This window comes from Syzygium oleosum, unplaced genomic scaffold (genome assembly GCF_021117445.2).
Source record: "Syzygium oleosum isolate NSW1041296 unplaced genomic scaffold, Sole_v2.1 Sole_v2.22, whole genome shotgun sequence".
NCBI classification, from domain to species: domain Eukaryota; kingdom Viridiplantae; phylum Streptophyta; class Magnoliopsida; order Myrtales; family Myrtaceae; genus Syzygium; species Syzygium oleosum.
The window spans coordinates 1,204,368-1,221,932 of NW_026607506.1; the positions used below are offsets into that span (position 1 = coordinate 1,204,368).

Consider the following 17,565-nt stretch of genomic DNA (forward strand, 5'->3'; position numbering starts at 1 on the left):
GGAATCTTTTCGACTAGTCTTTGCCTTCTGACATGCATTGCGTTATAGCATGCATTGCATGCCATATTTGCTTCCTATAGAAGAGAAGCCACCTGAGTATATACTTCTTAAAGCTTTTCACGGTGATCAATCTCTCATGATTGATACAGACCGGATGTTGTTTGCTTCAAAAAACGGGGACCTGTAACATGTAAGGTCCCAAGCTCTAGGTCTCGAATTCAATCACATCGCAGTGAGACACTTTTGCTGATTCGATCGAGCTGTTAAAGTTCAAGGACCACATTGAACAAATTTAAAGTTCAGAGATCACATTACACATTAGGTCAAAGTTCGGGGACCATTGGTGTCATTTACCCTAAAAACAATAAGTCCGTAAGTGTTAAATGGATCATACAAAAATGAAACAAGTAGCACCTTGGACTTATTTATATTAGAACCAACACCCGCCATGTGCATTCTGTAAATGAATTATAGCCTTATTAAGCTATATTTTTACGAGAAAATTAATTAAAATGGAGAACAAAAAGAATTGTTTTCCTTTTAAAAAGCGAGACAAACCTCCATTTTTCGCTTGAATACATTGAAGATATGTCGGTGGATTAGAAACATATTGTCCTTTCATTTTCCTTCAAGTGAGAATTTGAGCTACAACGACCCAAAAAACTCTCTCTCCACATACATGTTGGTCTTAAGGAAGATTACTTTGCATGCTTTCGATTTACCCTAGCCAACTTCCGTGAACCGTTGGATAATGTGAGTTTCATGTGGAGCCCATTAAAAATTGAATTTATAGAAACGAAGATATCACAATAAAAAAGAAGAAGAAGTCTCAACTAAGGGAAAAGTGTCAAAAAAGTCTTAAACCTTTTGCATTTGTGCTGATTGAGTCCTAAACCTTTTGTTTTTTGTGCCAATTGAGTCATAAACCTTTTGTTTTTGTGCCAATTGAGTCCTACCGGCTAATTTTGGCAAGATTTTGCTAACGTGGAAGCCAGCTGATTGCCGACGCTAACGTAGACAACTTTTAATAATATTTCGATATTTTATTAAATTTTTACTTTTTTCTTTTTTTTATCCTCCCCCACCCTCCTTCCTCCAGCCAGTCGCCGGTTCGGCGATCGGCCAGAGGCCAAACCTCTCTGTCCATTGGCGAGGTCGAAGGCCGTGACCTAGCGGCCTCTGGCAAGGGCTGGAGCTTCACCGGCGGTTGGGCAAGGCCCGGACGAGGTCGAGCCTCGCCCAGCCATGGCGAGGGCAAGCCTTGCCAGCGGCCAACGAGGGAAAGCCTAGTTAGTGGTCGGCGAGGCTCACTGGCCTCTACCCTCTGGCCGGTCGCCGAACTGGCAATCGACCGGAGGACAGAAGGTGGGGAAGGAAAAAAAAAAAAGTAAAAATTCAAAAAAATATTAAAATATTATTGAAAAGTTGTCCACGTCAGCGCCGGCAACCGGTCGCTGGTCGGCCTGCTTTCACGTCAGCAAAATCCTACCAAATTTAGCCAGAATGACTGAATTGGCATAAAAAAAAAAGGTTTAGGACTCAATTGACACTAATACAAAAAATTTATGACTTTTTTGACACTTTTATCCCCAACTAGGAAAGCAACAAGACCACTGGCTAGACTCAGAGTACTAGATGTCTAAAATGGCAAGAATTCACATCTTATTTCATGTAGTGGATTGGTCATATAGTTAAGACACGCCTAGTAAGAGTAGACAAATGTTGCATGTTGCAAGGTGCGTGTAGGAATCGATCTATTTTTCGATGAGAAGGACGAATCCCAATTCAAATCCCACCGACTCCCATTCCACGTTTCTGCTATATGAAGTGTATTTTTGCCTATGATTAGAGCATGCGGCTTTGTTTGGTTTCTTAATTGGTAGCTACATCTAGGTTTCGATGTAGTTAATATTTCATTCTAATATGGATGTACCGAATCGGTTACGGATAACTCGCACTAGAGGCCTCTGTCATTCCTCATGATTAAGTGCGACTATTTTTTTTTTTTGGTTGATCTAATTACCATTGCATTCATTTCCACATAAATATAATAGAGAAACAACGTAGTCCAGCTACAAACCAGGACAAATCTCAAAAAACTTCAAAACAAAACGAATTGCAGATAATAAGATAAATCATCAAAACAAGGTTAGGGTCACACGCTTAAAAAACAGATTTGTGACTTCTTTAAACCAAAATCGGTGGCCGATCACCGGATCCGTCCTCAGTAAGAAACACATACCAAGATCTCCATATGTTACTACGTCTTTCCTTTTAGCGGTGCGCGTATAGGTTCGGGATCCCCAACACCATCGCCGTTCAAATTAACAAGGTTGAACGAGTACATATTTGACACTTGTGAGAGTGAAACCTTTATGAAGGTCCTTCGATTTTCTTCGAAATTGGACTTGTACACCAACAAAACTCGACGGAAGAAAAACCTTGAAATCATACGCGCAAAACATCCAAAACCTATACTAGATAGGGATAGAAATCTCTTCGAAATGGGAGAGAAAAAATTCCACATTTAGATTAAATTAGAAGAGAAAAGTTCCTCAAAACGAGAGAAAAGTGAGGAAAAGAAAACAGAGAACTACATCAGCCAAAGGAAAAAGAAAAAGAGAGGGGACGAAGAGATCTAGCTGAAATCCTCCCCTTCATGGAGATTAAAGAAGAATGTTGTGTGAAGATGAGAGGGAGAGGAGAGAAACCTATGGAGGAGAAGTGCGGCTAATGACTAAGCTGAAAAGAGGGAAAATTGTCCGAAAAAATCTTAAATTTATTGTACGACGGCCAATTCAGTCCTAATATTTTTAATTGCGCCAATTGAATCCTAAACATTTAGATGATTTGCCAATATTGTTCTTTTGGCTAATTTTGACTAGATATCTCTGATTTAACAGTTCAGTTAGTATCGATTGTCCTACATGACACAGCCAATATTGACATGGACGATTTTGCAACTCCTTTAAATTTTCTAAATCGAGCCTAACCAGATCCGGTTAGGGTGACCCTTGCTTGTGATCGACAAGGGTGTCTCGGCCCTCTCCGGTGAAGGAAAATAAGAAAAAAAGAAAAAAGAGAAAGCAAAGAAAAAAGAAAAAGGAAAAAATCATAAAATTTTTAAAAAATTGTAAAAACCATCTACGTTAGTACTGGTCATGCCACGTAGGACGACCGGCGATACTGGACCGCTACGTCAGCAATTTCCGATCAAAATTGGCTAGAATGACTAAATTGGCAAATCGTCAAAAAATTGATGATTAAATTAGTATAATTGAAAAGTTTATGACTGAATTTACCGTCATAGGGTTAAGACTTTTTGAATAATTTTCCCCAATCTATTGCGGCCTCTGGGCAAGCGTGCCTGCGAATCTTTTACATTTTCTTTTGAATTTTATGTATTTGGGGGATTAATTTGGATAGGATTATGCAAGAACAAACTTTTTCTTTTCTATTGGAGACATTCCTTTAATAAATTCCCTAGGAACTTTTGTAGTACATGTATGAAGGCGGCTGCCGTGCCGCGGATCTAAGGTCCCGACCTCGGGTCCAAGTTCTCCGAGCTTAGGTGACTTCCGATCTAGGGTTGCTCGAGTCTTGTCTTCCTTCGAAGAGAGAGCAGCGGGCGATGGCGGCGGGAAGCAGGGGACGACGTATTAAGGCATGGGGGAAGCTGGCCGCGATGGAGGTGGAGGCAAAGGGGCGAGGGAGATAGAAGGAGAAGCTAGGATTAATTCGAAATAGTTTTGGGAATAAATTGTTTTAAATCATAGAAATAGTTTGATTAATTCGAAATAATTGGACCAATTCAGTTATCTACTGTACAGGAACGTCATGTATCCTGTTAAAACGAAAATGTTGTTTTTAGCCATGTTTCTTTTTGCTTCATGAACATTCAGAGACACATTTATGACAAGTGAACCAGGAGAATAGGATTAATCTTCACGTTTAGCACGTTTTGGAACATGTGCTCTCACGAGGAAAAGCAAACAGGCTTCGCCAAGGTCCACTATAAAAAGGTCAATATAATCAACGAAGCAAAGACGTCCATTCTGCGGGAAAATTGTCCAAAAAAATTTAAACTTATTGTATAAAGTATTATAGCGATCTCTTCCTTCGGTCAGTAAAGAATAATACTTCACTATGCGTATTGTGTTGTTTTGATATGCTTATTAGCAACAATGAACAGTCTGATGAAATTTCAAAGTGATTGATTTCTTGTTCTAAAGAGGAACAAAAAAAATTAATTGCTAGATGAAAGAGCAAGACATTATGATATTATTGGCTTATTAAAACAACTACGGCGATGCCATGCAACAGATACTTAAACAACAGATATTACGTTTAGACAAGGAACAATTAATTGTAGAAAAAGAAATTAATCGCTTTAATTCCTTTCTCTGGTTCCCGATTATTGTCGTCCATTTTCTAGCTAGGGCAGAATAGTAGACCTTATTGATTATCAGTCCTAACAAAGCACTCGAAACACGCCGAACCAAAGGTGATTGTCTAATCCTTCATTATCGTCGATCAACCTCGCAGATGGTATATGGGCACGGCGAAGAACTTCATCATCCCGGTGCTGCAGTCGTCGCCGTCGGACGAAGCAAAGTAGTAGAGTCTCATCCCGCTCAGATTCACCTCGACGCCGTCGCCGCCGCCGTCCTCGGTGCTCGCGATGAGCTTCGCGTCCTTGAAGTCGCACTTTATGAAGCTCCACAGGTTCGGCAGCAAGTAAACATTGTGGGGGGCCTCGTACTTGAACACTGCATGCGTATACTTCCAGTCATAAGTGCAGCTTAAACAATGAATAGATAGTTCAAGTTTTCATAGGTAATGAGGAACTTAATTAAGTGCACTTTCTCAAGTTACTTACCGAGTGTGTCGTTGATGTAAAAGGGGCTATTCTTGAGAGACCAGTCAGTGTAGTTGAAACCGGGACGCCAGTTTTCGGACCCTCCGACGACGATGCTTCTGGCCTCAGCCGCCATCACGGCGGAGAGCACGAGGACAAACGCTGGAAAGGCGTAACTGAATCCCATCTTCATCATCGAACAATCAACCCTATCGCTCGAATTATCACGAAAGATGGGAGAGCAAGATGAGGAACTTGTGTTGCACTTGAGTTTCATCCAATGAGCTTTATATAGAGGAATTCCATGGACAATTTCCAAAGGACAACTTTCACAAACCCTCTTTTCCTCGCTTGCATTCATTGAAGACGGATTCAAACTGGCATCAAAGCTGCGAATTCAATTCCAAGTTTTCGTGCTGCATGATTTTATCAGTCTTCTCCGCCATCGCTTTCTCATTTCCTATTCACCTTCGTGGCCTCGCTTCTCGGCCTTACGATCAAGAATAATGAAGAATGCTTTTAAGGGGTGTGATGGTAAGTTGATTTAGTGGTTGACGAAGAAATGTTTTAGTAGTTTTTTGTGAGCTTAAGATGGTGAAGATATGATTATGGAGGCACTGAAGGCAAAGTGGGGTTTGGTGGACACGATTTGTGTCCCACGGTCCAACGGTCAAAGCAACGGTGCATGAGCGCCAAAATCGAACCATCGATCCGGCCCATTTTCTAAACTTGGCCTGACTGGATTTTGAGACTCTCCTCCAAACCATCTGTTTTACCAGTAGTATAACAAAACATGCAATTATGACAATTTCGTAAGTATACTTAGCTTGAGGTAAGAAGCCCTAGGGATGACCTGGAACAAGCATGGTGTCTGTTGTGATTTGAACCCATAATCATGACTCGGGAGGTGCAATCTGCTTTTAATTCTTAAACTTGGCTAAGCCCTCGTGTTTCAATGTCCTTTCATGGCTAGCTATTTGGCTTTATTTGGTCAAGTTTTTCCAAGGTGCTTACGAGAAATGCAAAGGATTTCAGCTTAAAGGGTTTTGGGGAAATGCAAAAACTGTTTGGTTAACTGTGCTTTGGGAAGCAAATTTGAGAAAAACGTTGTTTGGTTACAAAACATTTGAAAACTCCGTTGGGTGACCAATTTAAACTTTTAATTTTTAATTTTTTAAAATTAGAAAAAACAATTACCACAATTTACACAATTTGAATATTAACGTATTAACAGATTTATAAATGTAAGAAAATCACATTCTTTTTCTGGTTAAAAAAAATCGAATTCCACGAATATAGCAATGTATCAAAAAATTCAACACATATGAGATTTTATGGAATCACTGCCAACTAAACTAAAAGTTTAAGTTATTAAATGAATGCGTGATTTATTATTTAAATATTTAGATAGGGTAATACTCAAGTTTGAGAGTGAGTAGGTGAGTCAAACACAGGATGACTCGCACTTGATGGCACAAGGAACGGAACCAATTTCATATGTGTAGTCCATGAACACATTTTCATTTCTTAATCACTATGCCAATCACATGACGTTTGCAGCATGCCATTCTTGGCCAAAGATTGCAAAAGGGATTCTACTTATTGCATGAAAAGCATTATGACAAAAAAAAGCTAGGGAGATTGAAATGCTTTTCAATCTGTTTCATTTTAACATTTTGCCAATTGAGTGTATTGGGCCAATTTTGGCCAAAATCGCTTACATGCGTGCTATTCATCCTACGTGGGACGGTCGGTGTTGGCGTTGACAATTTTTATAATTTCTAAAATAATTTAAAATTTAATTATTTTTTCCTTTATTTTTGGCTAACGAGGACCAGCAAGCCCTCGTCGGCCACTAGCGAGGGTTGCGGCCCTCGTTAGATCTTATCGAGGGCCTCCTGGCTCATGACTGGCGGGCAAGGGCGCGAAGATCCTCACCCAAATCTAGCGAGGATCACCAGAAGGAAAAAAAGAAGAAGAAAAAAACCAAAAAATCAAAATATTATTTAAAAATATCCACATCAGTGCCGGTCGACCATGCCACGTTGGTTGACCATGCCACGTTGGATGACTAGTGTTCAGTTAGCGATTTCCGGCCAAATTTGGCCGGATGAATTTAGTTGGCAAAATGTGAAAATATTAGGACTAAATTAGCCTAATCAAAATGTTTAAAACTGAATTGGTACTAATACAATAAGTTGAGAGATTTTTTGGTACTTTCCCCCTCTAATTTAGATTGGTAATTTTTAAAGAAATTGGTAAATTATTTTTTGTCAATAAGTGTGGCTAGCGTTCCAACCACAATGGCCGCACACATTGACAAGCAGGCAACCGAACCGTGGCTCGTCTGCCGGTCGGTGTGGAAGTATCATTATGTTCCGGTGAAGCATGTGGTTGTTCCACTAGTTAGTAGCATGTATGGCACGGTACTAGAGTCCATGAGGAAGGAAGCAAAGTGTAAACTTTGGGAGGGCTTACAATGGCAAAAGTGTTGGTGACCGGACCAGGCGATCATATAGAGATTCCCGTTCTTCTTTATGTCGCATGTTATTATCGCATGCATTGACACATTTTTAACCAGAAATGTATGCTGAGAATTCATTTTGCGCTCGCACACTGGCATATGCGTGAGGGGATTCTAGCAATTACAAGTTGACGTTGAGCAAAGTTTCTTGTTTCTTAATAAGAATCCTTACTCAAACACCACAAGCAAAATTCATCGCAAACTCTTAACAGCCGTGGGATAGAAAAATAGTGAAGATTTGGATCATTAAGTCCTTCCAGTTCTCGTGCACTATGATATTTTACATAGGACTTGTGAAAATTTGCAAGGAGTGACGACTAGTTACGATTGGAAATCTATTCTCGGGACTATAGAACAGCCCGGTAGCACAGTATATGAAAGGCTGTTAAGAAACGTCACAAACCAAAGTCGTCCACATCTTGGGACTTCATGAAGAACACTAGCGACGGAAAACAGACGAGAAGGAGGGTGAAAAAGTTGCGGGGAATCTTTTCGACGAGTCTTTGCCTTCTGACATGCATTGCGATATAGCATGCATTGCATTGCATATTTGCTTCCTACAGAAGAGAAGCCACCTGAATATATACTTCTTAAAGCTTTTCACGGTGATCAATCTCTCATGATTGATACAGACGGGATGTTGTTTGCTTCAAAAAACGAGGACCTGTAACCTGTAAGGTCCCGTAATAGACTTCGGCATACGTCCACCTCCTTGTTCCTCACCCAAGCTCTAGGTCTCGAATTCAATCACGTCACAGTGAGACGCTTTTGCTGATTCGATCGAGCATGCTCTCTGCTAATCAAAATCATCGGCATACAGGACCATCCAATCATCTGACAGATCGAGAATGCTTTTCTCACCCTCTTGTTTATTGCTCATACCGCACGAGTCAAGTGAATGAGATTGGACAATCCGCAATACATGGAAGAAAAAAAGCTTAAGAACCCCGGAAGAGTCGACAGACACCCCCTGCCTACCAAAAGTTGAAAGACCGCTGGGAGAGTTCTAGCTGTTAAGCATGAAACCAAAACTTCATCCATACTGCGAACCGATAGTCATTCTCGATCTTTCGATCTTTCTCCGATCAGTATGAAAAGATAACACCCGTCTCTGTTTGCCCCGTTGGTTGCCGTTTTAACTTTTTGAGAAGAAGAAAACATTCAGCTAAAACTAAATTACCACACGAGTCAATTGCATCATTCAACAAAGAGTGTTATAAGCACGACATTTTTGTGAATCTATGCAAAGTGTACAAGGAAGCTGAAGTACGCTCATAGAAACCTGGTGGGAAAAAACTCATGTATCCTGAGAGGGTAGCTGTAGAACTCGTCGTTCCGGACATCCCCTTTCCTGTGCTGGAAGGGTCCCCACCAGGGCATTCCTCTCTCGCTTGCCGTGTGCTTCGCCTCGAGCGTGTTGTCCAACAGCACTCCAACTATCATCGCCACGGTCGGAGATGAAGAGAAGATGGTATTCAAAATATCATTGAACTGCACGCATTACATAAAGTGATATCATGCCCATATAAATAACCTATCACCTATCCGCAGTGTAAACTAATTGACCGACTACTAGCTGACGAACTACACCCAGTTGTAAGCATGTGCAAATTAAAAACAGTCGGAATAAATAAATCTCGTCATCACACAGAAGTAAAACTGTCTTCTTTGAGTAGCATATTGCTGAAGTTTAAAAAAATAAATTTAAGAATCGGAGAGATTACACTAACAGAGCCACGCCATAAATAGGATTATGCCCCATTTAGCAACAATGTCCTTCTATATATAATATATAGCTCCATCTACGCTCACTCCCAAATTTGGTTAATTCTTTTAAACATCATCACCAGGAAATAATCGAGTAGAAAATGAAGCACCAAGCAAACTCGGACAGGGAGGACCATTTTGTACAACTTACCCATCCACCTTGAGTTTTAACAGGTCCATGACCATCTGGAGAGGTGTTCAGGACAAAATACTCGGCTATTGATACCCCAAGGAAGAGCGTGATGCCCAAAACATAGTGGTTTCTCATAGAGTTAGTATTTGCAAACTGTGTGAATGAGATCCCCACGGCAACTACAAAAGAAAAGAGAGTTTTTAGTCTATGATTAATTGATAGAAACAAGGAAGAGAAATGGAAATACTTGAGTTGAAAGTGCTAACATACCAACAATGCCTAATACAACACAATAGATGGCGCCAAATATTGGTAGAGGAATAGAAGCAAAAAAGGCACCGAATTTTCCTGACAGACAAGGCAACACAGTCAAGTGCCGCATCATATGATGGTCATAAATACCATAGCCGAGCCAAATTACATACCAAATATGGAGAAAAAGATCATGAAAGCAGTTGATATTTGCACCACTCTTCTGCTCCCTATGCGAGTCAGTCCAAGGAGGCCAACATTTTCTCTGCAATCATAATTGCAAAACAAATACGTGAGATCCTTCTTCTAAATTATCATATGGATATATATGCCCAAAAATCAGTAAAGATGATACAGTACAGAATGGACCTAAGCTTCTCAATCTACATAAACTAGATCTATTATAAGAATAATACAGGCGAACCTTGAATTTATGAGTAAGTATCGCTTGCGAAAAAAAAGAACTACTCAGTAAGCCTTTATCCCCCTCAAGGCTGAATAACTACAAAATAAATAGTCAAAGCAGGGGGGTTCCATACACTGATGCAGTTGTACCCACAACAGAACCAAATATCCCTACAAGCAGCAACCCAATACCCTGCAATACGAAACAACACATCAAGTTGATAACACCAATAGTTTACTTCCCACAGAAATTTGATAATAACAGAGCAAAAAAGGAAATCTGTGACTCTACATGTAGGCCAATACTCCGGCTAAGCACATGTGCTGGTGGAGGTGTCGCACCCGCAAGTCGGGCTGCTGCGAAAAACGCGCCTGTTGACTGCATTGGAGTTCACCAAACATATCAATAAGTGAAGCACTTATAAATACGGACATATTCTTAAACAAATAATGCAAACAACACCTCTGCAGAAGAAACAAGTGCTGCACCCATCATCCCAAAGACATGGCTTGCTCTAAATATGGGAGTACCCCACTGAAATGGGTACGGAACCTTAATCCTGCATCAGAAACCAACTCTTTTCAGTAGAAAAAGTTCTAGGGAAAAGTAACAGGCGAATAAAAATAATTGCCTCTAGAGGTCTCTTTTATCAGAACATACCAAGGAGCAGATGACAAAAGATAGGAGCGATCTATGCGGCAACTTGTTTTCGTCTGCTCTTTGACATTGTTGTAAGCTCCAGACACAGTGAGGATTGCGGCAAATGCCCAGATTATGCCAATGCAAAAGAGCAAAGCATATCTCTCCAGCACGGAACGGCCCCTAGGCAGGATTTGCTTCAGATACTGCAATAGAAATAGAACCCCACTTTTGTATAAAGAACAACATAGTTTCAAGTATGTCACTTTCAATTGCGCTATTCTATTATACCTGTTGAGATATGATGAGAAGAATTAGCATCGGCAGGCCAATCTCAACGCAGTTAGCCAGCTGCACAGGAAAATTACATCAGCGAAAGTGCACAAGCCATCACTATACAACAGAAGAGCTTCGAGTGGCATACTAGAATCCAAGGTTTAATCTAGTCAGAGTTCATTTGCTATGTAAGCAAAGAATAAACAACTTATGGAACATCAAATCTTTGTCCTATTCTATAAAGCAACTTTTTTAAGGCATTTGACATTTGCTGCAGCCAATAAAGTGTCAACTTCCAGTAGGGAAACTCACCAATGGAAAGCCCCTCATGAACAAACCAAGACTCACCACAGAAACCACCGCTACAAGTATAACCGGACTAAATAACCTGGATTTGAGTTTTAAAATTTGGAATTAGTAAACACAGATAACAAAAATTTATCAGATTAAAGACAAATACAACAATTTACATCTAGATTCTTCTGAAGAGCATGATTACACGATACATTGAAAAGAAAAGATAGAACTAACCTGGTGAAGTTTCCCCATGCCTTGCTGTAACCAAGGATAATGTTCACAAATGAAGAAACAATAAGAGACCCCTGAATGGTCCTCATTGTGTAGAGAAACCTCTGCAAGCACACCACAAATTCATCACCTGAAGGTCTGATTGCAAGGAGTTGGGACATTGCTCTATGGTACAAGAGCATGATACCCGAGAGGAAAAATGAAAGTATCATAAATGCAGACATCAGCAATGCATCACATGGTCAGATGAAGCACCAAATTACAGGGGAAATAAAATATGCAATGACAAAATCACAGTCCTCCTGAGAAGCATTTCTAAGGAGCTGGCTTCGGGAGGCCATGGTGAATTAATTATATCTATCATCACGTTGAACGTGACCTTTTAATCTCTGTCATGCTTTTATATTGAACTTGCATGAATTTCAACTACTTTTAACTATCGATCTTTAGATACAAGTTAGACTTATAACTTAACTTCTTCCGATTTTGCACACCATCTTTGCTATGCTCCAAAGAACACATACTATCCCCAAAGGCTGATGGTCAACATCATCAAACAAATGTTTTAAATCCAACATATAAGTAAATCAAATCATTTTGCCGAATTTGCTTTGCTGGGTACATACATCATGGTCTGAATTGAAGTTTTTGTCCATAGTGTCATTTATAATCGATAACACCGGCAGATAAAAAGCAAGTGATGCTCCCATAACAGTAGGTAGCCTTGTCCCGAGAAGGGTCTGAAGCAGAGTGTTGATTCCCGACATAAAAAGCAGTGCCTGAATCACCCGCGCCTTATCACCCTGTTCGCAGATTGCAAGACTAAATCACAACATGTTCTACTTAGTCAAATAGTGCCTCACCAAATACTATATATGGATGAGCTTACATGGTTCCCACCCATTCGAGGCACAAGGGTGCTGGCAATCAAAACAATAGTTCCAAGCATCACAATATAGTGCTGAAATGCTAGTAGAACTGCTTCGTCTGTAAAATTAGTCCAAGAGCACTCATCAGTAGTCTTTTCTTCAATATCAGTTCACAAACTCAACCCTGATAACAATAATTTTTCCCAAACCTATGCTGATGTCTCTGCTTAGAAAGCTTAAAGGGTCAATCAGAATCTTAAGGAATCCGAGGACTAATAAGATCTTCAGCAACCGACAGATATAGGAGAAGAACTACATATCTTTTACACATGAAAAAGAGAACCGAATGAATCGGGAAAAAAGTAGATTCTGATGGAAATGAACAAAAAGCACATAATACTAATCTTGCACCCCCAAAGATACTTTCCCCAGGTAAAGTAAACGAATATAAAAAAAAACCATAAAGCATGCACCTTCCTCCTCATAAAGTATCGTTACCCTTGTGATTCTAAGCAGTCACAGATTCAAATCGACTGTGGCATCACGAGTAACGAATTCATAAAAATAGAAAGCCAGAGAGAGATCGAGTGACGGTGACTGACGCCATTTGGGGTTAGAGTGGATGCAGTAGTGGAGGTGCTGCAGCTGCTCGTCCGGAGCCCAGATGGGCCCTCTAGAGAGAGCGAGGTTCGGCGGCGGCGGCTGAGGCGGCGGCGCCCCCTGTGGAGGCGGGGGCCCATGGTCGTGATTCCCAGTCTCTCCCATCTTCTTGATTCTTCCACACACACACAGACACAGAGAAACAGAGGACTTCCCTCAGCCTGGAGCCTTCCCCTGTAACGTTTTCCTTCCTTCTTTCTTTCTTGGTGGGTTTCTGCTAAGCAAAGAGCTCGGATCAAAGGCTCCAGGACGAGGCAAGAAAGACGGTTGGAAGGGCTCGAGAAGAGGGGAGAGTGTCGTCCCTGTGCAGAAAAGCAGAGGTGGGACCTTCTCGGGTTAAGATCGGGCTCTCGTGTATCGAGAGAAGCAAAGTATAAGATAGTATAATATTAGCCGTTTTTTTTTGTTCCGGACGGTCTGTGGGTTGGAATCAAGATCGGGGAAATTTATTGCGAATTCATAAACAAATTCAATGCATGGGCGCACGCCATTTTTAATGTAATGAAGGGTGGGGTGCAAGTGCAAGTACCAGGAAGCTCAGAACGAGAGAGACCGGGATGGGGCCAGGGGAGCGCGTTGTAAGAAGAAGCTCGTCGTGTTATCGAGAAGAATGCGAATGCGACGTTATAGGCGAGAGCGACGGGGGTGACGTTTTTCGCTTTGTTTTTCGCGAAACTTGGCGCGCACTAAAAGTTGTCCTTTTCTTTTCTTTTTATTTCGTAAAAAATAAAGAATTCAAAAAATATATATATTTTAGATATTTCCGTGGACGATGAAACTATTTCTCGTTCGTTTATTTTCGTGAGCGATATAAACGATCGTTTTTAGTAAAATGAGTTCTAGATCGTTCGTTTTAAGGGAAGCAGAGGAGCTGTAAATTCGCTTTTGGACCGCAATCACAGAACGTTTTCATGATTTTGCCTCATTGAATAATACTTTCCATTTAGTGGAAGAGCCCAATGTGCTTTTTAGTGGCCACCGTCGATTAGGGCTATTTATAGTTTGAATTGGGAAACATTTTCAGCCCCATTCATGGGTTTGGAAAGATTTCAACTACCGGAACCAAACTGATTAAATCACAATTAACATCGAATTGACAACTTCGATCTGATCCGATTCAGTTCGGTTTCAAAACATGCAAGTGAAGAAGGTACAAATCTTACTTGACAACTTAGTTTCATCAATGACTTAAAACACAACATCCAATTAGGAGTGAGCATGGTTCTAGATTAGAACCAGAAACCTGAAAATAAGATCGGTGGGAACCTATTTCGCCGGATCTGGCGAGGGCCGCCCTCACCGGAGAAGAAAAGAAAAAAAAAGGAAAAAAAACAAAAAAAGGAAAAAGATGAAAATGTCCATGGGTCAAAGTATTATAAGGTAAATATGTCACAAGTGATATAGTTTGGAGTTTTTCCTGTCAAAAAAAAGTTCAGGGTAAATTTGTCACAAGTGACATAGTTTGGGAGTTTTCATGTCACAAAAAAAAATTTAGGGTAAATTTGTCACAAGTGACATAATTTGGAGTTTTTTATGGTATTTTCCCTTTAAAAAATGAGGAACATGTTTTTATAGGTAGTTTCCTAGTTCCAAATGGAACATGTACAAAACCTGGAACCGCTCATCCCTACATCCAACCATCCTTCACAAAACAATACAAAGTTCTCGAGAAAAGTGTCAGAAAAGTCATAAATCTATTGCATTGATGTCAATTTTGTCCTAAACATTTTTTTGGTGTCAATTTAGTCCTAAACCTTTTGACATAATACCAGTTTAGTCCTTCCAACTAATTTTGGCTAAATTTTGTTGAGGTGGAAGTCGGCCATGCCACGTAAACTGGCCAACGTTGATGTGGATAACTTTTAATAATATTTCAATATTTTTTCAAATTTTTGTCTATTTATTTTTCTTTTCTTTTTTTTTTTCCCTCTCCTTTCTTCTTCCTCCAGCCGGTCGCCTTACCTTGGCGACCGGACAAAGGCTAGGGCTAGTGAGGTCCCTCGCTGAACATGGTTAGGATCAAACCTCGTAGGGCATGGGCAAGCCCTAACCTCACCAGAGGCCGCAAGGTCGAGGGTGGCCTCGTGCTAGGCAAGCGAGGGTCGAGCCTTGTTGGCCATGGGCGAGGGTGGCCTCGTGCTAGGCAAGCGAGGGTCGAGCATCGCCTCGTTAGATCCGGTGAGGTCATGCCTCGCCCAGCCGCTAGCGAGGCTCGAGCCCTCACTAAAGGCTACGAGGGTAAGCCTCATCAACAGCTGGGCAACGGGATGAGGGCTCGAGCCTCGCTAGCGGCTGGGCGGGGCACGGCCTCACCGAATCTAGCGTGGTCGAGCCTCGCCTTCGCCTTCGCCTTCGCCGTCGCTAGCGACGGTGAGCCTCTGGCCGGTTGCCGAGGTCCAGTGACCGGCTAGAGGAAGAAGGGTGGGGAGGGAGAAAAAAACGAAAAAGAAAAGAAAAAAATAAAATTCAAAAAATAATAAAATATTATTAAAAGTTATTCACATTAATGCCGGTTGTGCCACGTAAACCAACTAACATCCACGTCAGCAAAATCCGACCAAAATTAGCCAGAATGATTGAATTGGCACTAATTCAAAAAGTTCAGGACTAAATTGGCACTAATACAATAGGTTTAGGACTTTTCTGATACTTTTCCCCAAAGTTCTCCCTAACACATAACTTAGTATTTTTAAAGAAAAGGAGCAAAAGCATAGTTCCATGTCTAAACAGAAAAACACACAGATATAGATTCTTAGTTCGGTTCAATTTTATCAGTTTTTCAGCCGTCAAACCGAGACCGACCAAACCAATAAAGAAATAAACAGTACTTGCCAGTTTGGTTTGGCTTGGCTTGGTTTATATGTTTTTCAGACTTTTTTTAACACTCCTACTGTTAATTACCACCTTCTTGTTAGAAATCCTAAATTCCCAACTATTATGCTCATACCATTCAAGAAGAGAAAGTAACATAGCCTATCTAGGAATGACTAAGATAATCTAGAGTACTATTGAGTGTGGCTAGAAATTATTCAATGGAATGATTATTGACATGTTTTATAGTGTCCATAACTGTTCAATTGAATGATTATGCAAAATGCTAAACACGAAAACTAAGTTCTCGAATTTTTAAGTACAACGTGGAATATCTTATATCCATACGGTGCTTTCATGAAATTAGTTGACTAGATATTGTAGACAAGTTGACAGAAAGTTGGAGCGAGGGATTGGTGAATAATATTTTTCACATAAAATGTTTCTATGTGAAATGTGAAATGGTAGAATAAATTTAGTGTTTTTTTAATGCACTTTAGCAATAAGTATATTCGAACTTATGTAATATAAAAGATATTGAATGACTAATGTACCCAGTTTCACTCAGTGAGATACTTGACATTACAAAAGTTATTATTGTTCTATGAAAGTTGGAATTTCCTTCTATTGTAATTTAATTTTGTTAACTCGTAACCTATCAGGCACCATGAGTTCAAAGTTGCTATCTTATCTTATCTTATCTTATAAGATAATAGTAAGGAATATATGCACTAGAAGTCCTAAAACTTGTCATAAAAGTGTAATTGAGTCCTAAAACTTTCAAAAAGTGCAAACAAGTCCTAAAACTTGTCAAGAAAGTGCACTTGAGTCCTAAAACTTTCAAAAAGTGCAAATAAGTCCTAAAACTTGTCACAAAAGTGCAAACAAGTCCTAAAACTTTCAAAAAGTACAATCAATGGAAGGACTAGATTGAACTAATTTGACAAGTTTTAGGACTTGTTTGCACTTTCGTGACAAGTTTTAGAACTTGGTTGCACTTTTTTAAAGTTTTAGGATTCAAGTGCATTTTCGTGACAAGTTTTAGGACTTGTTTACACTTTTTGAAAGTTTTAGGACTCAATTGCACTTTCGTGACAAGTTTTAGGGCTTTGAATGCACTTATCCCTAATAGTAAAATCGAAAGTTTATAATATATTGACATGTGTATATGTAGCATGTGTCCCGATTAGATTTAAGGAAAGAGACTCCAATCATATAAAATAAATCAAATATGTGCATGTACAATTAAATTAGTTATATCTTCTTTTCATTGATTAATTAATTTGAAAATAGATAATAATATTATAAAACGTCAATAGAAAAAATTAAATAAATATCATACTATTAAATAGAAGTATCTTAAAAAAATACTTAGTCTCGAAATATATAAATAAAAATCAGTACTATATACGTAAGGTAATAGCTTTTCCAAATTTTATGGAATTAAATTTTTTTAAAATTTTTATGGTCAGAAATAACTTTAATGAAGTCCTAAACGCTATATATATATATATATATATATATATATATATATATATATATATTACAAGAGAATTTTAAATTTGGCTCCCACCCTAAATTTACTATAATATTCTTAAGGGACTCTGGTTATTACGTTAACAAGGACCTACTCCTCTATATCAATCGGGTGCATTTAGAATTTAACCCATGCAATGCTCCCAATAAAATTTGAACCTAAGGCCACAAAAAGAGGGGCAAACTCCCTTTGGTTCTTACTTAGGAAAGATTTACTTAATCAATTCTAAACTTATTATAAGGATGCTAATTTAGTCCTAATTTTTTTTTATTTTTGCCATTTTAATTCTAATCCTTTGTGCGAAA

The 17,565-nt window shown here is 39.6% G+C and overlaps 2 protein-coding genes across 3 annotated transcripts; both read right to left on the minus strand.

Annotated features, from left to right (window-relative positions):
* Nucleotides 1-4,250: 4,250 nt before the first annotated feature.
* LOC130140827 (uncharacterized) lies at nt 4,251-5,249 on the minus strand. Its single transcript, XM_056321349.1, has 2 exons — nt 4,880-5,249; nt 4,251-4,769 (listed from the first exon to the last, which is right to left on the minus strand). Exons 1-2 carry the CDS (start codon nt 5,217-5,219, stop codon nt 4,534-4,536), a joined length of 576 nt encoding a protein of 191 aa, XP_056177324.1. The 5' UTR covers nt 5,220-5,249; the 3' UTR covers nt 4,251-4,533.
* A 3,293-nt stretch (nt 5,250-8,542) lies between these two features.
* Nucleotides 8,543-13,459, minus strand: LOC115675840 (nucleobase-ascorbate transporter 3). Of its 2 annotated transcripts, XM_030598620.2 has the most exons (14): nt 12,855-13,457; nt 12,273-12,370; nt 12,010-12,186; nt 11,387-11,487; nt 11,168-11,243; nt 10,871-10,930; nt 10,601-10,785; nt 10,403-10,499; nt 10,232-10,318; nt 10,074-10,132; nt 9,708-9,799; nt 9,553-9,630; nt 9,301-9,461; nt 8,543-8,873 (listed from the first exon to the last, which is right to left on the minus strand). In XM_030598620.2, exons 1-14 carry the CDS (start codon nt 13,015-13,017, stop codon nt 8,655-8,657), a joined length of 1,653 nt encoding a protein of 550 aa, XP_030454480.1. In that variant the 5' UTR covers nt 13,018-13,457; the 3' UTR covers nt 8,543-8,654. The 2 variants fall into 2 exon arrangements, with proteins under 2 accessions (XP_030454480.1, XP_056177295.1); XM_056321320.1 differs by lacking the exons at nt 8,543-8,873; nt 9,301-9,461; nt 9,553-9,630 and having other exon boundaries at nt 9,700-9,799; nt 12,855-13,459.
* Between the last annotated feature and the right edge of the window lie 4,106 nt (nt 13,460-17,565).